This window comes from Puma concolor, chromosome E3, assembly GCF_028749965.1.
Source record: "Puma concolor isolate L17-30 chromosome E3, mPumCon1.1.hap2, whole genome shotgun sequence".
Taxonomy (NCBI): domain Eukaryota; kingdom Metazoa; phylum Chordata; class Mammalia; order Carnivora; family Felidae; genus Puma; species Puma concolor.
This window is the reverse complement of record NC_141682.1, coordinates 7,115,096-7,133,845: the sequence shown is the minus strand read 5'-3', so window position 1 is coordinate 7,133,845 and position 18,750 is coordinate 7,115,096. Positions and strand designations below refer to the sequence as shown.

Below are 18,750 nucleotides of genomic sequence, written 5' to 3'. Positions count from 1 at the left end.
GAAAAAGTATAAGTCTTCAATGAACATAATGTTGACTCATTTTTATTCTATTTTATTTTAATGTTTATTTACTTTAGAGACAGACAGACAGACAGAGTGTGAGTGGAGAAGACGCAGAGAGAGGGAGACACAGAATCTGAAGCAGGTTCCAGGCTCTGAGCTGTCAGCACAGAGCCCGATGAGGGGCTTGAACTCATGAACTGCGAGATCATGACCTGAGCTGAAGTCAGACGCTTAAGCAACTGAGCCACCCAGGAGACCCAGCTCTTGTTTTTAAATACACCATTTGTCAGGGTGCCTGAGTGGCTCAATTGGCTAAGCATCTGATTCTTGGTTTCAGCTCAGGCATGATCTCACAGTCGAGAGATAAGAGCCACCATGTCAGGTACTGCACTGAGCATGGAGCCTGCTTAAGATATTCTCTCTCTCTCTCTCTCTCTCTCTCTCTCTCTCTCTCTCCTCTCCCCCCCTCCCCTTCCCTCCCTCCCTCTTCCCCTTTCCCCCATTCTCTCTCTCTCTCTCTCTCTCTCTCTCTCTCTCTCTCAAAAATAAAAAAAAAGAAAGCACATTTTCTTCATTGGAGTCAGAAGCTCCTAGAAACTATTTAATAACTTTGTATTCCTTTCTCTGTTCTTGTTATATGCATGCTCTCTAATTATTTTTGCATCTTTGGGGCTACTGTATATATGTAGGTAGCCATCTACTTTATTTGATAAGATATGTTAGCCTCTAATTGAAAATAATAGTCCACTTAAATATGAACCTTTTTTTTTCTTTTTTTTTTAATGTCTATTTACTTATTTTTTTGACAGGGAAAGGGTACAAGCGGGGGAGGGGTAGAGAGAAAGTGAGAGAGAGAATCCCAAGCAGGCTCCATGCTGTCAGCATGGAGCCCAATGTGGGGCATAATCAACTGAGTCACCCAGGAGCACCTAAATGTAAATCTTTTGCACTAGCAATTAACATGGCTTCATTCTAATTTTCATTCTCATTTGTTTGTCAAAATTGACATTGTTTATCAATTCTTTTTTTATCAATTCTTTTTCAAAGAATCAATTAAAAGACTTCTGCTTAAATTCTTTTTCTGCATCATTTGTTTTTAGTTTTATTATCTGTATTTTAACTTGTTTCCCCTTCTAAATTATTTAAGCAAAGTTCACTATGGTTCAATCACTGGATAAAATTAAACATGAGGACTCCAAAGTCAAAGACAAGCACTTTCTCCAACCCTTGGGCTCTCACAAAACAGGTCTGGTATTGAAGCCAACACAAACCTCAGAGCTGCTGTGGTCACCAGAGAGAGATTCAAGCCATTCTGTGTGCTGGCTGCCCAAGGACCAGACCTCAGTGAATAGATGTATGAGTCTAGGTATGTATGGATGAGTGACCTAAGTGAATAGATGTATGAGTCTAGGTATGCAGGGCAGTGTGTCCTGCAGTGTGGAGTCTGTATCTACAGGGGTCTGAGGGTTTGGCATTCGGTGGCTTACAAAGATGGAGACAAATAGTATCAAATCACATGGTGAGAAATTTATTCCTTTTTGAGTTCTCCCTCAACCCTTCAGACTACCTCTCTGAGAAATACTCAAGTGCCATTTCTTTAACTCCTCCCTAGGACTTTACATTCTCCTTTTTTAACCAAGAAAAGGTAGGTTTCAGACTCAGAACTCTCTACAGGTAATAGCATGTAGCTAAAATTCAGCAAGTGATATTGTTTTCTTCTGTATCATGGAGTGCAAATTTTCATTTTTAATAAATGAATTCCACTTAACAAAATTAGTGAGTTAAATAACAGTATTAAGGAAACAATACAGGTGATAAGTTAATATGAGTGACGTCTGAGAGATAGGAGGTTGATATCACGTGAAGGAGGACTATATTTAAGGTCTCACCCAATCTCAAGGACATATGGTCACAAAGGGGAACATTAAGAACAGTTATCCCTTCATTCAACAACTACATAAAAACAACTGAGTGTCTCCTTTAGTCCAGGCATGGTTCTAGAAACTGGGGATACAATAATACATAAAAATAAAGTTCCTGCCCTCATTGGCTTATATACTAGAGAAACAGAATGATAGATGGATGATAGATAGATGATAGATAGATAGATAGATAGATAGATAGACAGACACACAATAAATGATGCTGAGAATAAAAACAAAGCAAAACAAGGGGGAAGACAGAAAGGGGCACTATTTTAGATAGGTGGTTGCGGGAACCCTGAGCAGAGATCACATTTGAGCAGAAATTGGAATGAAGTAAAGGACTGAAGGAAGAGAATTCCAGGCAGTTGTATGACAAGTACAAGGGCCCTGAGGTAGGGACATGTTTGACATGTTCAGGTTGGGTGAGAAGGCCCTGATGGCCAGCCTTTGGAAAGTGAGGGGGCAACAGAAGGAGGTGAGATCAGGGGAAGGGCAAAGGTCTGGGTCATGCATAGCCCTGAGGATTTGGCAACGACTGTGGGTTTTGTCCCAAGTGAGATGGGGAGCCATTGGAGGATTTTGAACAGAGAAATAACAATCTGACTCATATTTCTTAATTTTCCCTCTGGTTGCCTTGTAGAAACAATGTCGAGGGTAGGGTAAGGATAGAAACAGAACCCAGCTAAGAAACTATTTTTAATAATCTGGATGGAAATAATGATTGTTTGGGCTATGAAAGTAGCAGGGAACAGAGAGAAAAAGTACCATTGGATATATTTCAAAGTTAGAGATGACAGAATTTGCCAACACACTGGATAAGGACAGTAAAACAAAAGAGGAGTGAGAGGTGGTGCTGAGGTTTTGGCTTGAGCAATTAAAATAGTAAGATGAGGATGAACGAGGTGGCAGCGGGCTGGAAGAAGAGAAGATCAACGGCACGGTTTTGGACAATCTGAGATGCCTATTGGACACCTAAATGGACATGAGGAGTAGGCAGTTAGACATACCTAGGTTTGAAGTTCAAGGGGGAAAATCCCAAACTGGAAATAGAAATTTGGATGGCATTTGAAGCTTTGGGACTACTGAGACCACTTCAGGCATGAGTGTACAGAGAAGAGATGGGGCTTGAGGAGTCAATGGCACATCCCAATTGGTGCAGGTCAGAAGGATGAGAAGGACATTAAGCAAGAAACCAGTGAGGCAGGAGAAGGATGAGAAGGACATTAAGCAAGAAACCAGTGAGGCAGGAGTTTCAAAACTGTGCTTTGAAACCCAGTGGAGAGCATATTTCCAGACGGTGGGAGTGACCAACCATGCCAACTATGGCTTTTTCGTTTAGTAAGATGGAACCTGAGAACCAACCTTAGATGTGGCAATGGTGGCCTTGACCAAGGATGTTTTGTGGATTGTGGGGAAGCCTGAGAAGGGGGCTTCATGAGTGAATGGGAAGAAGGGAATGGAGAATGTATCCTGGCCACAGTTTGAGGACTTTTGTGGAAAGGGGGAGTAGAAAGGTAACCTGATAGCCCCAAGGATGGAAGGAATGTGGGTCAAGAGTGGATTTTTAAAACTGGGTGATGTCTGCATGCTGACAGGAATGATTCAGAAGCTAGGAGAAAAACCCTTTTCATTTTTTTTTTTCAACGTTTATTCATTTTCGGGACAGAGAGAGACAGAGCATGAACGGGGGAGGGGCAGAGAGACAGGGAGACACAGAATCGGAAACAGGCTCCAGGCTCTGAGCCATCAGCCCAGAGCCTGACGCGGGGCTCGAACCCACGGACCGCGAGATCGTGACCTGGCTGAAGTCGGACGCTTAACCGACTGCGCCACCCAGGCGCCCCAACCCTTTTCATTTTAAGTTAGACTCTCTTAACTTCAGTTTTCTTCAAATAGGAGCACTTGGGAAGAGTACCTTCCTAACAAGTGGGAAGTTGTAACAAGAATTTTTTTTTTTCTCCCACATCTCTGGGGAAGTGGAGGCTTGGAAGGAAAATAGGATGGTGCCACTCTGGTTTGAAAGGAGTATTACACAAGGAAGGGATAGAGCTTTTGCCACTACACACACTGCTGGTCCCAGTCTCAGAGATTTCTCCCAGTACACCCAGTACAGATGATTCTCCCCACCATGCCCCTGCCCCACCAAGCTGCTCAACATACCTCTTCTCCTGCCCCAGTGCTGGCCATTCCAGGAGGCCCTGACCCAAATGCCCCAAGTCTAAGTTCACCTGGTAGTGCTTTTTTGGTCTTTTGGAGAAAATCAAAGCAGTGAAATTGAAGGAGGACATTTAGCTTCCACACTAAGGAACAGCTCTCTCAACACAGGCCAAGAATTCAACTGAGATCTGCAGCAGACCAAAATCTCCATCCCTCCTTTACCCTCCTCAGCTGCACTGGTAAGTTCCTTTGCTCCTAGCAGGCTCTGCCTCAGCAAAGTGGAGGCATGGATGAAGGCAACCTCCCAAGACAGCTTCCCCGTCACTCCCTACCCAGTTCCCCCAGTGGACCACAACACTACCCCCAAGCTTTTCCAGACTGATTTCCCTCATCAGCTCTTCCCCCATCCCCAGTCAAGACACCGACTCAAGTATCCTCTCTCCCTTTTTGTGATTTACGTTCTCATAAGACCGTAAATCCCAACTATGTCTTGTGAAGCAGTGGGAAATAATTAATATTATATCTAATGAAACTTCAACTGAGCTCACACTGTTTAGTGGGGTCCTTCTGTTTCCTTTCCGTCAACTTTATTCCTTTGGGCAATGTCACACTTGCAGAAGTTTCTCTTTGTTATCCGCAGGGGCAACTCTCACTCACCAGAGCAAGTCCCTTCCTGGATAAGCCCAGACAAAAGGGCTGGCTGAGCTGTCCCAGTCAGCAGGCTCTTTTGTCCAGGTTTGTCCTGATGTACTCCATCCACATCATCACCAGGACCAAGGTGACCCAGAGCCGGTGACAAATCAGCCAGAGCACCCTAAGCCCCAGTCTATATTTGACTGGAGGAACAAAGGGAGACAAAGTATTTGAGGGGAAGGAAGGTATGTACAAATAATACCCTCTGGTTCTATATATGCACCATTGTGGTTCCAGAATTCTGTAGAGGAAGGGCCTTCAGGTGGCAACCTTATTGGGAATAAGAAACTGTGTTTTTATAGTTCTTTTTTTTTTAATTTTTAAATGTTTATTTTTGAGGGGCACCTGGGTGGCTCAGTCGGTTGAGTGACCGACTTCGGCTCAGGTCACGATCTCACAGTCTGGAAGTTCGAGCCCCGCGTCGGGCTCTGTGCTGACAGCTCAGAGCCGGGAGCCTGCTTCAGATTCTGTGTCTCCCTCTCTCTCTCTTCCTCCCCCGTTCATGTTCTGTCTCTGTCTCAGAAATAAACACTAAAAAAATAAAATTAAATTTAAAAAAATAATAAATGTTTATTTTTGAGAGACAGAGCAGGAGTAGGGGAGGGGCATAGAGAGAGGGAGACAGAAAATCTGAAGCAGGCCCCAGGATCTGAGCTGTCAGCACAGAGTCCGACGTGTGGCTCGAACCCACGAACTACGTGATCATGACCTGAGCTGAAGTCAGATGCTTAACCGACTGGGCCACCCAAAGAACCCAAAGAACCCCTATGGTTCTTTATTTAATAGTGAGGTAACATCAGTTGCTCAGATCAAAAAATGAGTATGACAGAAATTTGGGGGGCACCACTGAGTACCTGGCCATATGTCACAAGGATTCTCTTTTGAGGGATGGCAGATGGGGCTTTGCACCGTTCCAGATCAGCAGCATTTTGCTAGTGAATAATTAAAACCCTGACTTTGGGATCTGTTGGGACCATAAGACTCCCTGGTTGAAGCTTTTCCTATGGTAGGTGGAGAGCTTTCTTTGGAGTTTGTACCAAATGAACAGAGATGTGAGTTGGCCAGATGTGAGCTGAGGAGTTACATGAGGAAAAAAAGGGAGGCACGGGTGCCACCCCCTGCTCCATATAGCCTGTGCCTGATCTTATCTCCCAGCAGGACCAGGCAACCATGGAGGAAGAAAACTACACGAGTGCCTCTGAGTTCATCCTCCTAGGGCTCTCCAGCCAGCCCGAAAGGCAAGATCTGATCTTTGGGCTCTTCCTTGTCATGTACCTGGTCGGGGCAGCAGGGAACTTGCTCATCATCCTGGCCACTGGTTCAGACTCCCACCTCCACACACCCATGTACTTCTTCCTCAGCAACCTTTCCTTTGTGGATTTCTGCTTCATCTCCTCTACAGTCCCTAAGATGCTTGTGAACATCCAGATGCAGACTCAGTCCATTTCTTATTGTGGCTGCCTAACCCAGATCTACTTCTGCATTTTGCTTGCCAACATGGACAACTTTCTCCTGATGGCAATGGCTTATGACCGTTATGTGGCCATCTGCCACCCCCTTCACTATTCCACCATGATGAGTCTGCAAATCTGTGCCCTGATGCTGGGGAGCTCCTGGCTCATCGCCAGCCTCCACTCCCTGCTACACACTGTCCTCATGGCTCGGCTGGAGTTCTGTGCCAGCAACGTCATCCCTTACTTCTTTTGTGACCTCATTCCCCTGCTCCAGCTATCCTGTTCCAATACACAGCTCAACCAGCTCATGATTCTGCTGGTGGGGGGTTTGATTGTCCTCATTCCTTTCCTCGCCATTCTTGTGTCCTACACCCACATTGTGTCTGCTGTGCTTAAGGTCCCATCTACCCAGGGCAAACAAAAGGCCTTTTCTACCTGTGGTTCTCATCTCACTGTAGTCACCCTCTTCTATGGGACTATCATGGGGGTCTACTTGAGTCCCTCATCATCCCATTCAACTGACAAGGATTCACTGGCTTCAGTGATGTATATGGTGGTCACACCCATGCTGAACCCCTTCATTTACTGCCTGAGAAGCAAGGACATGAAGGGAGCCACAAGAAAACTGTTCAGTATAAAGGCTTTATCCTGTGGGCTGTGACAGCAAAGACCCCTCTTAGGGCCTTTGTGCTGGGAAGGGGATGAATTAGAGACAGGCTCCACATATAGAGGGCTAGAGAAACGTAGACTTAATTGTCCTGGGTCACCATGGCCAGGAAGTCCTCTCATTTCTCCATAAGTAATTTGCAAGTTCCTTCTTGGGCTTTGCTCAAACTGCCCAAACATGGTGAGGGGCATAACCTCTCCCCTAAAGACAGAACCACATAAACAGATGCAAATTAGCTTTGTCTGCAGACCTTCCAGAGAAGTCCATGTGAAAAAAGAATCTGTGGCCTGTGCTGATAGCCTGTGCCAAAGGGATGCCCTCTCAGAGCTCCCATGCACCCTCTGTTCCTCAAATCCTTAACCTTCATGCATCCCAATTTCTAAACTCTTCTGCTGTACCCCCACTTCCTCAACCATCATCCCCACATTCTGGGTTGAATCTAGCTCTGGGGACAGACTTGATTGTCCTCAAAGCCATCCCACTCTTGGCCTTGGATGCTGCTGGGTAGGGTTCCATAGCTCTGTATACTCGCATTAGGGATGCTTACAGTGATATCTCAGCTGAACACCTAGACAGGCTGCAAGGGGTATGGTAGAACATGATAGAGCATTACACAGAAAGTCCTAACCACTGACTTCTGGTCCTGGCCCCATAGTTACTGGCCATTTGAATCCAGTCCATCTGAAATTCACCATTCTACCAAACACACTGTGCTTTTTTAGTCTCTACTTTTGCTGTTCCAGTAGAGTCAACTTGCCCATTTCTATCAAATTTCCAGGTGTCCTTCAGGCTCAGATAAAATACCATACCCTTCATGAAGCCACCTCAAGTCTCCCCAGCTGAGAGAATTTTCTGTCTCCTGGAACACCATATAATTGTAATGCTGTTCAACCCTTTCATATCTGGCTTTGCATGATTCGTGTTCACCACAACTCCACTCCAAACAGGATGGTTGGGTCATTTTTAAATTTTATAAAAGCTCCTATTCATCTTAAGAAACTCATCCTCAGAAGACTTTATCAAGTGCCTGGTTTAAAATAATGACTCGGGGCACCTGGGTGGCTTAGTTGGTTAAGTGTCCGACTTCGGCTGAGGTCATGATCTCGCAGTCTATGAGTTCAAGCCCCGCGTCGGGCTCTGTGCAGACAGCGCAGAGCCTGGAGCCTGCTTCAGATTCTGTGTCCCTCTCTCGCTCTGCCACTCACCTGCTCCTGCTCTGTCTCTCTCTCTCTCTCTTAAGAATAAATAAGACATTTAAAAAAGTTTTTTAAATAATGACTCAATAAAAGTATGCTGCTAATAGATGCTAATAATGACCATGACAATGGTAGCAAACACTGGGAAAAAAAACATTTACATCCTTTCTCCCCATGATTTAGTCTTAACCAATATGTTTTATATCTTCCTCTCCCCTTTCAAGGTAAAAGAGCTACCAATCTGGGAGGTCAGAGCCTAAGGAGTTCACTGGTGCATATTTTATAAAGGGCAGTATACCCTAGAGGGTTAGCATCCAGGAATGAAGTCCCCTCCTTCTAGCCTGGTCCCTGGTTAGTCCTCTTCTATTTGTGGTCTGCCTGGAATCCCCACTTGAAGCCCAGTCACCCCTCTCTCTCTCTCCACACCATGCCCGAGCACACGATCCTCAATTCAGATTTGGGGCTAAGAGTAGGAAGCAGGTAGGCCCATACTATTTTCCAGCTCACTTTTGATCACTGAGTCCACGATTGAGGTTACTGAGTATAACTCAGACACCCACAAAGTGGTACTCTGGCTCAAAGTTTGCTATTGTCCTTTGAGCATAGTGTTTCCTTGGGAACCTTCAAGAGTTGTAATGATTTGGCAGGAAAGGATTTAGGCTTTCTTGGGTCTCTGACCATAAAACCACAATAACAGCAAGAAAATCTCACCTCAAACCTATAAAAATGATGTGAAGAAAAGCCGATGTCAACATGGAGGGGAGGTCTTCCTTTAATATGGTTTTGCTACAATGGTGAATAATACAATAGTTTGGACCCAAGGTTAAAAAAAAAAAAGTGAACAAGAAAAAAAAAAGGGGCAGTGCTGAATAAATATGAAAGACCTTCAACTGACCTTGCTCACTGGTGGGCTGTGAGAAGGCTCTCTGGCTCAGAGGCCTCTCTTCCAAGGAAGGGCACAGGATGAGACAATCCTTCTCTCATAGCAAACACCTTTGCAGACTGGCTCTATTCCTGGCCCAGAGACCGCTTGCTGAGGGGCAAGTGGAAAAGGATGTTCTCTTCCTCATCCTACACAGAGGTCAACTATAAAAAGTTCAGAAGCCCAGCCACCTTTACAGTCTTGGCAGCATAAACCTAATTCTGTGAACTTATCAGACTGTTAATTTCTATTTAAAAAATAAAGTGTTAAATTCTTATGCCATACACAAAAATAAACTCAAGGTGAATGAAAGACCTAAATGTTAGACAGGAAACCATCAAAACCCTAGAGGAGAAAACAGGCAACAACCTCTTTGACCTCAGCCGCAGCAATTTCTTCCTCAACATATCTCTAAAGGCAAGAGAATTAAAAGCAAAAATGAACTATTGGTACATCATCAAGATAAAAAGCTTCTGCACTGCAACAGAAACAATCAACAAAACTAAAAGGCAACTGACTGAATGGGAGAAGATATTTGCAAATGACATATCGGATAAAGGGTTAGTATCCAAAATCTATAAAGAACTTACCAAACTCAGGACCCAAAAAACAAATAATCCAGTGAAGAAATAGGTAGAAGACATGAACAGACACTTTTCCAAAGAAGACATCCAGATGGCCAACTGACACATGAAAAAATGCTCAACATCACTCATCATCAGGGAAATACAAATTAAAACCACACTGAGATACCACCTCACACCGTCAGAGTGGCTAAAATTAACAACTCAGGAAACAACAGATGCTGGCGCAGATGTGGAGAAACAGGAACCCTCTTGCACTGTTGGTGGGAATGCAAACTGGTGCAGTTGCTGGAAAACAGTGTGGAGGTTCCCCGAAAACTAAAAATAGAACTACCCCAAGACCTAGCAATAGCACTACCAGGAATTTATCCAAAGGAGACAAAAGTGCTGATTCATAGGGGCACACGTACCCCAATATTTATAGCAGTGCTATCAACAATAGCCAAATTATGTAAAGAGCCCAAATGTCCATCAACTGATGAATGGATAAAGATATGGTTTATATATACAATGGAATACTACTTGGCAATGAGAAAGAATGAAATCTTGCCATTTGCAACAACATGGATGGAACTGGAGAGTATTATGCTAAGTGAAACAAGTCAGTCAGAGAAAGACAGATATCATATGTTTTCACTCACATGTGGAATTTGAGAAACTTAACAGAAGACCATGGGGGAAGGGAAGGGGAAAAAATAGTTTCAAACAGAGAGGGAGGCAAACCATAAGAGACTCAAATACAGAGAACAAACTGAGGGTTGATGGGGGCCTGGAGGAAAGGAGAAAATGGGTGATAGGCATTGAGGAGGGTACTTGTTGGGATAAGCACTGCGTGTTGTATGTAAGCGATGAATCATGGGAATCTACTCCCGAAGCCAAGTGCACAGTGTAAACACTGTGTTAGCTAACTTGACAATAAATTATATTTTAAAATTAATAATAAATAAGGTATTCAAGAAGAAAGGAAAAAATAGTTCTAGTATCCACATTTTTTAAAATAGCATTATTAAGTACCACCAGTAGTAAAGTGGAAGCATCTTCAAGAATAATGAGACCCTTTTCCCTCTTAGCACAAGGCGCTCACTCCCCACGCTCGTCTTTTCCTCCACTGCAGCCCCGTTCTGGGATCAGCTCACGCCATGGGTTTTGGAGACCTGAAAACCCCCACTGGCCTCCAGGTGCTCAACGACTACCTGGCAGACAAGAGCTACATCGAGGGGTATGTGCCATCACAAGCAGACGTGGCAGTATTTGAAGTAGTCTCCGGCCCTCCACCTGCCAACTTGTATCATGTCCTATGTTGGTATAATCACATCAAGTCTTACGAAAAGGAAAAGACCAGCCTTCCAGGAGTGAAGAAAGCTTTGGGCAAGTATGGCCCTTCTAATGTGGAATGCATCACAGGAAGTGGAGCTACAGATAGTAAAGATGATGATAACATTGATCTCTTTGGTTCTGAGGAGGAGGAAGAAAGTGAAGAAGCAAAGTGGCTAAGAGAGGAACGCCTTGCACAACATGAGTCAAAGAAAGCCAAAAAACCTGCACTTGTTGCCAAGTCTTCCATCTTACTAGACGTGAAACCTTGGGACGATGAGAAAGATATGCAACTGAGTGCGTCCGAAGCATTCAAGCAGACGGCTTGGTTTGGGGCTCTTCTAAACTAGTTCCAGTGGGGTATGGAATCAAAAAACTTCAAATACAGTGTGTAGTGGAAGATGATAAAGTTGGAACAGATATGCTGGAGGAGTGGATCACTGCTTTTGAGGACTGTGTGCAGTCCATGGACATGGCTGCTTTTAATAAGATTTGAAGTTCATTGTAGATAATTGCCCTTAAATAAAAGCTTGAAGACCAAAAAAAAAAAAAAAAAAAAAAAAAAAGAATGAGAATAGGGGCGCCTAGAAGGCTCAGTTGGCTAAGCATCCAACTTTGATTTCAGCTCAGTTAGTGAAAGCATCCAACTTTGATTTCGTACAGTTCGTGAGTTCAAGCCCCAGGTGGGGCTCTATGTTGACAGTACAGAACCTTCTCTCCTTCTCTCCCTGCCCCTCCCCAACTTGTGCGCTCTCTCTCTCTCTCTCTCTCTTTCTCTCTCTCTCTCTGAAAATAAACTTAAAAAAAAAAAAAAGAATAATGAGAATAATAAGTATCTCCTTTACAGCATTTTCCAAGTCCTATATAACTCTTTCACCCCGATACCTTCCTGTTCACAGTGGATAACTTTTCCACACCAGAGGGCCATAGCTACATCCACTTAACAAATACAATTTGAGCTCCAATGACAATTCTGCACCAGGTAATATTATAGGTACTGATATATCAGCAAACAAAAGAAAGTTTCTACCTTCATGCAGCTAATGTTCCAGGGCATGGGAGGAGAACAGGAAAAAAAAAAAAAAAAACACAAATATGCACATGTCAGAAAGCTGTAAATGCTAAGTGCTATAAAGAAAAAGAAAAACATATTCAGGTCAGGAACTAGCAACTGATAAGGAGTATAATTGTGGTAGGGTCTGTGCTTCAAGTGTCCATTGTTGAGAAAAAAACCACCCAAATTTAGTGGCTTAAAATAACAGCAATCACTGGGGTGCCTGGCTGGCTTAGTTGGTGGAGCATGTGACCCTTAATCTCAGGGTGGTGAGTTCAAGCTCCACATTGGGCATGGACCCTACTTAAAAGAAATAATAAAACAATAAAAAAATAAATAATGCCTATCTAACCAGGGCTACTATAGAGGTTAAACAAGTTCTTGTATATAAAATAACCTGTGATAACTAATAGATAGTCAATAAATATTAGTTAAAGCAATCTTTAAAAAATAACAGCAATCATTTATTTTCTCTCTCATATTTCTGGGGGTGACTGGGTTGATCTCAGCAATGCTCCCTCAGGGTCCATCATGCAGTTGTATACAAACAAGCTTGGGCTAGAGTTCTCCTGAAGGATTCCCCACTCATGTATCTAACGGTTGATGCTGGTTGTCAGTGAGGACCACAGTTAGGGCTGTTGTTGCTGGAGTGTGGCATGTCTGTGTGACATGGGCTTCTTCACAGCATGACGGTTCTGTTCCAAGGCCAGCATCCCAACTACTGTTTTTCATGACCTACCCTGAGGAGTAACATAGCCTCACTGCCTCCGTATTTTGTTAAGAGTCACTAAGGTCAGTCAATATTCAAGAGGAAAGGAATTAGACTCTATCTCTTAATGGGAAGAATGACAAAGAATTTGCAGACACATTTTAAAAATATCACAGGTAGTTAGGAAAGGTCTCTCAAAACAGAAACTCACATGAAGAAGAGATATAAAGTTGCAAAAGGTCTTGAGAAAATGGGTTCCAGGCAAAGAGAACAAAAGCATAGCCCCTAAGAGGGAGCATTCCTGGCATGTTGGTCAATGTGCTCCAGGAAGAACTGTTAGTTAAGTAAGGTCTTTGGCTTTTATTCTGAGAAGGGAAGCCTTTGGAAAGTTCTGAACAGAGAAGTGAGATAATCTTACTTACATATTCTAAAGATTGTCTGGTTCTTATATGGTGAAGAGACTATCAAGAAGAAAGAATAGAAGCATGCAAATTAATCAGAAGGCTGTTAAAGTAGTCCAAGAGAGATGGTGGCTCGAACCTGAACATGCTGGAGGTAATATTAAGTTGCCAGACTGTGTGTGGGTTGAAAGGAGAACCAGCAGAATTTGCTGATGGTGTGGATTCAGGGTATGAGAGAGTGTTGTAGGCTTTTTGGCCTGAGCAACTGAGGGAATGCAAGGTCTATCCACTAAGATGAGAAAAAAAAGAGAGAGAGAGAGAGAGGTTTGGATGGTGGAGAGAAAACCAAGCGGTTGGTTTTGTGATAAGTTTGAGATGCCTATTTGATCTTCAAAGTGGGTAGCAGTATCTATGAGTTAGAACTCAAGGGAGAATTCAAAACACCCTGGAATCTCGCTTCCCCCCACCCCACCATGCCACTGAAACTGCTCTTACCAATACCACCAATGATTCTTGAAGTTGATAAAGCCAATGCACATTTCTGTCTTTTTTTTTTTTAGTGGTAAAATACATATAATGTAAATTTATCATCTTAAAGTGCTCAGTTCAGTGGCATACAGTACATTCACACTGTTGTGCAGCCACACCATCATCCCTCCATAAAACTCCTCACTTTGCAAAACTGAAACTCTCTACCCATTAAACACCAACTCCCCATTCCTTCTGCTCCCAGACCCTGGCAACCACTCCTCTACTTTCTGTCTTTCTGAATTTGACTACTCTAGGTACTTCATATAAATGGAATCATACAGCACTTGTCCTTTTATTTCACTTAGCACAATGCCTTCAAGGTTCATCCATGCTGTAGCATGTCAGAATGTCCTCCCTTTTTTAACGCTGAATAATCCATTTTATGGAAAGACCACATTTTGCTTATCCATTCATCCATTGATGGACACTTGGGTTGCCTCCACCTTTTGACTATGGTGAATAACACTGCTATGAACATGGCAGTCCCTGTTTTTAATTCTTTGGAGTCTACACCCAGAAGTGGAATTGCTACATCATATGGTAACTCGAGTTTTAATTTTTTGAGGAGACGCCATACTGTCTTACAAAGCACTTTTGCTTTTTATATTCCCACCAACAGTGTACAAGTGTTCTATTTTCTCCACACTCAAACTAAGAGATAAAAACAAACAAACAAACCTTGAAATCTCTATTAAATGTCTTCGGTGAAAAGTTGCATGTCTTTCTATCTGTCTGTAGCCTGAGGCTATTCTAAAAAAATTCTTTTAATGTTTATTTATGTTTTAGAGACAGAGAGAGACAGAGCACAAGCTGAGCCAGGGAGGGGCAGAGAGAGAGGGAGTCATAGAATCAGAAGCAGGCTCCAGGCTCTAAGCTGTCAGCACAGAGCCTGACACAGGGCTCATATCCACAAATGGTGAGATCATGATCTGAGCCAAAGTCAGACACTTAACCAAATGAGCCACCCAGGTGCCCCTAGCCTGAGGTTAGTCTACTACTTTTTTTTCATTTTTGCTACTACACTTACTAAGTTAGGAAAGGAAAATGAAATGCAGTAATATAATACATATTGAATAAAGATCCAATATTGAGATGTCAGTGTGTTCTGTATGAATGGAGCTATTCTGACCATGATATGGTCTATAGAAATGACAGTATAGGAATGGATCTCCCCTTAGATGACACCTAGAGTCAGCTCCACATAAACAAAGTAGGTTTGGAACAGTTTGGATGGAAGGGTGGTAAGGAAATAGATATTAAAACTGAAAAGAGTGCTCACTTTGACAGCACTTATACTAAAATTGGGACCATACAGAAAAGATTAGCATGGCCTCTGCACAAGGATAACATGCAAATTTGTGAAATATTTTGTATTTTTGTATGGAATAGTTGAATCACTAAATTGTACACCTGAAACTACACTGGAAAGTAAATCAAATCAAATCAAATCAAATCAAATAACAAAATACTGAGAAAAGATCCAGTGGAATGAGAAAGATAAGGAGAATTATTTTTGCTACCTCTACATAATAAAGGACATGTGTCCTTTGTGAAGGCTTCTTCCAACAAAGTGACAGCCAAATCTACAAATGGCCCTGCACTTAGTCTTCCCCTCCCTTATCTTCCTCCCCCTTATCTTCTTTTTCCTTCAACAAATCAAGACATCACTTTACTTTAGTCAGGCACAAAAGGATTACATCTTAAGATATTTTACTAAGAAGTCAAGGTAAAATAAGAGGAAACAACACGTCATTCAAAAAAAAAAAAAAAGGGAAGGCTTTTTCTTTTTTTCTTGAACAGAGATCTGATCTAGAATCCAGTCTAATATTGAACTCGACTTCTGGATGAGGACTGATTCTCAGTCACAGAAGCTGTGCTCTTTCTCAAACTCTCCTGTATCATTTCAGTGGTCTCACCATCAATGCCCTCAATGCACTCTGAATCCTCCTCTATAGTTATACAGAACAAAGAGTTTACTTAAAAGAATACTGTTAAAGATCTTTTACCAACACAGATCTCAGAACAACTTACAGATTTGGTTCTGTTAGCTCACAAAGTACTTTGCTAGTGGGAGATCAGGATGTAACTGTCCTGTATTGTTGAAGAAATTTGTGTGTTATGGCTACAACCTGAGAGGAGTACAGTAACATTTTGCTATGGAAGGTCATGCGTTGCTGTTCCTTCCTAGAGCCATCTCATACTTGCTCTGGGCTGGTGGGAGTAAACTTCAGGATCTGTTCCAATGTTTGAATGAGCGCTCTGGTGAAGCCACAGTGTTCTACTCAATGGAGCTACCATTCTTAAAATTTATGTGCATTATTATCATCTGAGGAGTTGGGTAAAATGAAGATTCTTAGGTCCCTTTGGACCACTACTCCATCCACAAATACAGTTTTTAAAAGTTTCCCAAGGGGCACCTGGGTGGTTCAGTCAGTTAAATGTCCGACTTTGGCTCAGGTCATGATCTTGCAGTCTGTGAGTTCGAGCCCCGTGTCAGGCTCTGTGCTGACAGCTCAGGGCCTGGAGCCTGCTTCTGATTCTATGTCTCCCTCTCACTCTGCCCCTTCCCCACTCATGCTCTGAGAGCTCTCTCTCTCAAAAATGAATAAATGTTAAAAAAAAAAAAGTTCCCCAGGTGATTTTGATGTCAAGTGGTCTTCAGATAATAATTTGAGAATCTCTGTTGAAAAGCACTGTTAAAAGATAACCTGAAGCATTTTTAAATTGTTAAGTTTGAGCAAAAACTGAGTCCCATCAGGCAGTATCAAACCAGAAATGGTTAGCAGCACTCTATCCACAGGAGGTAGTGGCAAGACATGTAAAAAGATAGGAAGCAAAGCAAGGAAACCATTTGACTGGCTAGAGCTTACATTTGTCTTGTATGAGAAAGCCCAGTTAGCTGTTTGTGACTGTTTATCCTTATGTTTTGATTTCTTAACCTTGAGGCATTTACAGACTTAGGTTTTGGGTTGCTTATGTAGGCTGCCAAGGCATTAGAACTACCTCAGTCAAATTAATGGCCTCCTTTTTTAATTAACAGCATAAAGAACAAAACCTCTATCTGGACTATCCTAAGGACAGTTTTCACCTTGAGCACAAAGTATGACAAAGACTTGCTAACTCCACCACTAGCAAGGATGTGAATACACCCGAGCAAGCTGACATAGCTGGATTTACTGAGTGTTGACTACCACCCAGAGGCAGCAGTATCCTCTGCAGTAGCGTGGAAAGCAAGGGAAATTTCTTAGACAGTGGAGCTGGATCACTAACTTCTAGATCTGCTACAATGGATCTTTTGAGTCAGATGCCATTATTCTATGAGAAATGATCTTCTAAAGTCCAACGCACACAATCCAGTTACATGTCCCACTACTCCCCTTCCCTGAGTTTCCTGAAGTATAAAGTACGTCAATGTAGAGGTATGATCAGAGCCAGGTAGGATTTACCAGAGAGGCATCAGGGTCACACTTGGAGTAGGGGGTGACAGAGCAGTCAGGGACCAGTGAGGACACTGGAATGTTATGGGTCTCTAGGCATAACAGCTCTTGCTGATCTAACGTGTGTAAAGATACTAGATGTGGGCTGGAGCTGAGGTCCTGCAAAGTTTGCTAGGGCTTGGCATTGGGGGAGCTTCCAGATGTATACCCAGGGTCACTGGATGGTAGGTAAACTCTATCACATACGAGGGGTGTGTGATAGGCACCCAGAAAGCCTAATTTCTGGCATACCCACTGACTCTAAAAAACAAAACAAAACACACCAAAAAACTAGGCTTTCAACCCTGACCTGCCTTCTAAAGACCAGTCCCCAACATCTAACAACCCTTCTGTTATTTCATATTCAACAATTCTACAATGAGGCTTACTCTTCCCTTTTAACTCATTGCTGTTCAAACCAGCTAACCCTCCAGATTTCATTTATTTGACCATCAGTTTTGTACTGTCATAGAGGTCTGTCATAAGCACCAAGTAAATTACAAATTATGAAATAATTCCAAAACACTGTGAGATTGAATGCCCACAGGGATACCTGTACGTATGTATCAACCAGAGCATGCATTAATGACCAAAGATGCTCCCCGAAGCAATGGGCTAAAGCCAGCAGGTTTGGGGAAGATGATCCCTAATTTGCGGCAGGAGGTATAATGTGGCTGAAAGCACCTGTAGAGGTCACAAGGCCTGAAGCAAATGACCGGTCTAAAGGCTGAATGGAAAGTATTTTGTGAGTACACCTACACAAAATCAAGAATATAGATCAAGACACCGAAAAGAAAGCTGCCACACCAGCTTCATTCACTGCATGAAGGAGGCTTGGCCCACCATGCACAGTGGAAAAAATGTAGGAATGAATCTGCAGCTCTTGAGCAAGATGAGGTATGATTAAATTGGTGTATCTTGTGAGCTATATGCTGTGCCACCCTCTTGCTCCCACTTTAGGGCCATTATCATCGGACAAGTACGTGGGACCCTTTTCCTCCCACGGTCAGAAGTAGTAAATGATGTTAGTTCTTTTTTTTAATACTTGAAGTTTTTATAATAAAATAATTTCAAGAATTTTCAATAATTACATAAAAATTACAATGACAATAGTACAACGTATCCATATATCCCTTTACCTGGATTAACTTATCCTTAACATTTTTACCTTGTTTCTTTTCTTCCCTCTTCTTCCTCCTTCCTCCCCCTCACATATACACAATGGTCCTTTATCCTTAAATTTTTCAGTGTGTATTTCCTAAGAACAGGGATATTCTCTTACATAACCACAACACAATTATCAACATTAGTACATTTAACATTGATATGATTCTACCTAAGCCAGATTCATATTCCAATTGTGAAAACTGACCCAATGTTTTTTACTTTTTTAAAGTGTATTTATTTATTTTGAGAGAGACAGAGACAGTGGGAGTGGAGGAGGGGCAGAGAGAGAGGGAAAGAGAGGCTCCATGCTGCCAGCGCAGAGCCCAATGTGGGGCTTGAACTCACAAACTATGAGATCGTAACCTGAGCCGACACCAAGAATCAGATGCTTAACTGACTGAGTGACCTAGGTGCCCCATGATAAAGTTTTTAAAATTTGCACAATACTACATTGTGTGGATGTGTCATAATTTTTTCAATCACCTATCTTGGATATT

General features: G+C 42.7%; 1 protein-coding gene, 1 non-coding gene and 1 pseudogene across 2 annotated transcripts; all 3 read left to right on the top strand.

The window, feature by feature from the left end:
• Window positions 1-5,948: 5,948 nt before the first annotated feature.
• On the top strand, window positions 5,949-6,893 carry LOC112860074 (putative olfactory receptor 1F12P). The gene has a single exon (XM_025923290.1). The coding sequence runs from the start codon at window positions 5,949-5,951 to the stop codon at window positions 6,891-6,893; it is 945 nt and encodes a 314-aa protein (XP_025779075.1).
• A 3,812-nt stretch (window positions 6,894-10,705) lies between these two features.
• On the top strand, window positions 10,706-11,470 carry LOC112860077 (elongation factor 1-beta pseudogene; annotated as a pseudogene).
• A 3,411-nt stretch (window positions 11,471-14,881) lies between these two features.
• Window positions 14,882-14,988, top strand: LOC112860184 (U6 spliceosomal RNA). Its single transcript, XR_003223597.1, has one exon. It is a non-coding gene; the product is annotated as a U6 spliceosomal RNA (small nuclear RNA).
• The last annotated feature ends 3,762 nt before the right edge of the window (window positions 14,989-18,750 follow it).

Bases quoted from the DNA above. Each gene is read 5' to 3' on its own strand.
- LOC112860074 (XM_025923290.1), top strand. From the start codon at position 5,949: ATGGAGGAAGAAAACTACACGAGTGCCTCTGAGTTCATCCTCCTAGGG.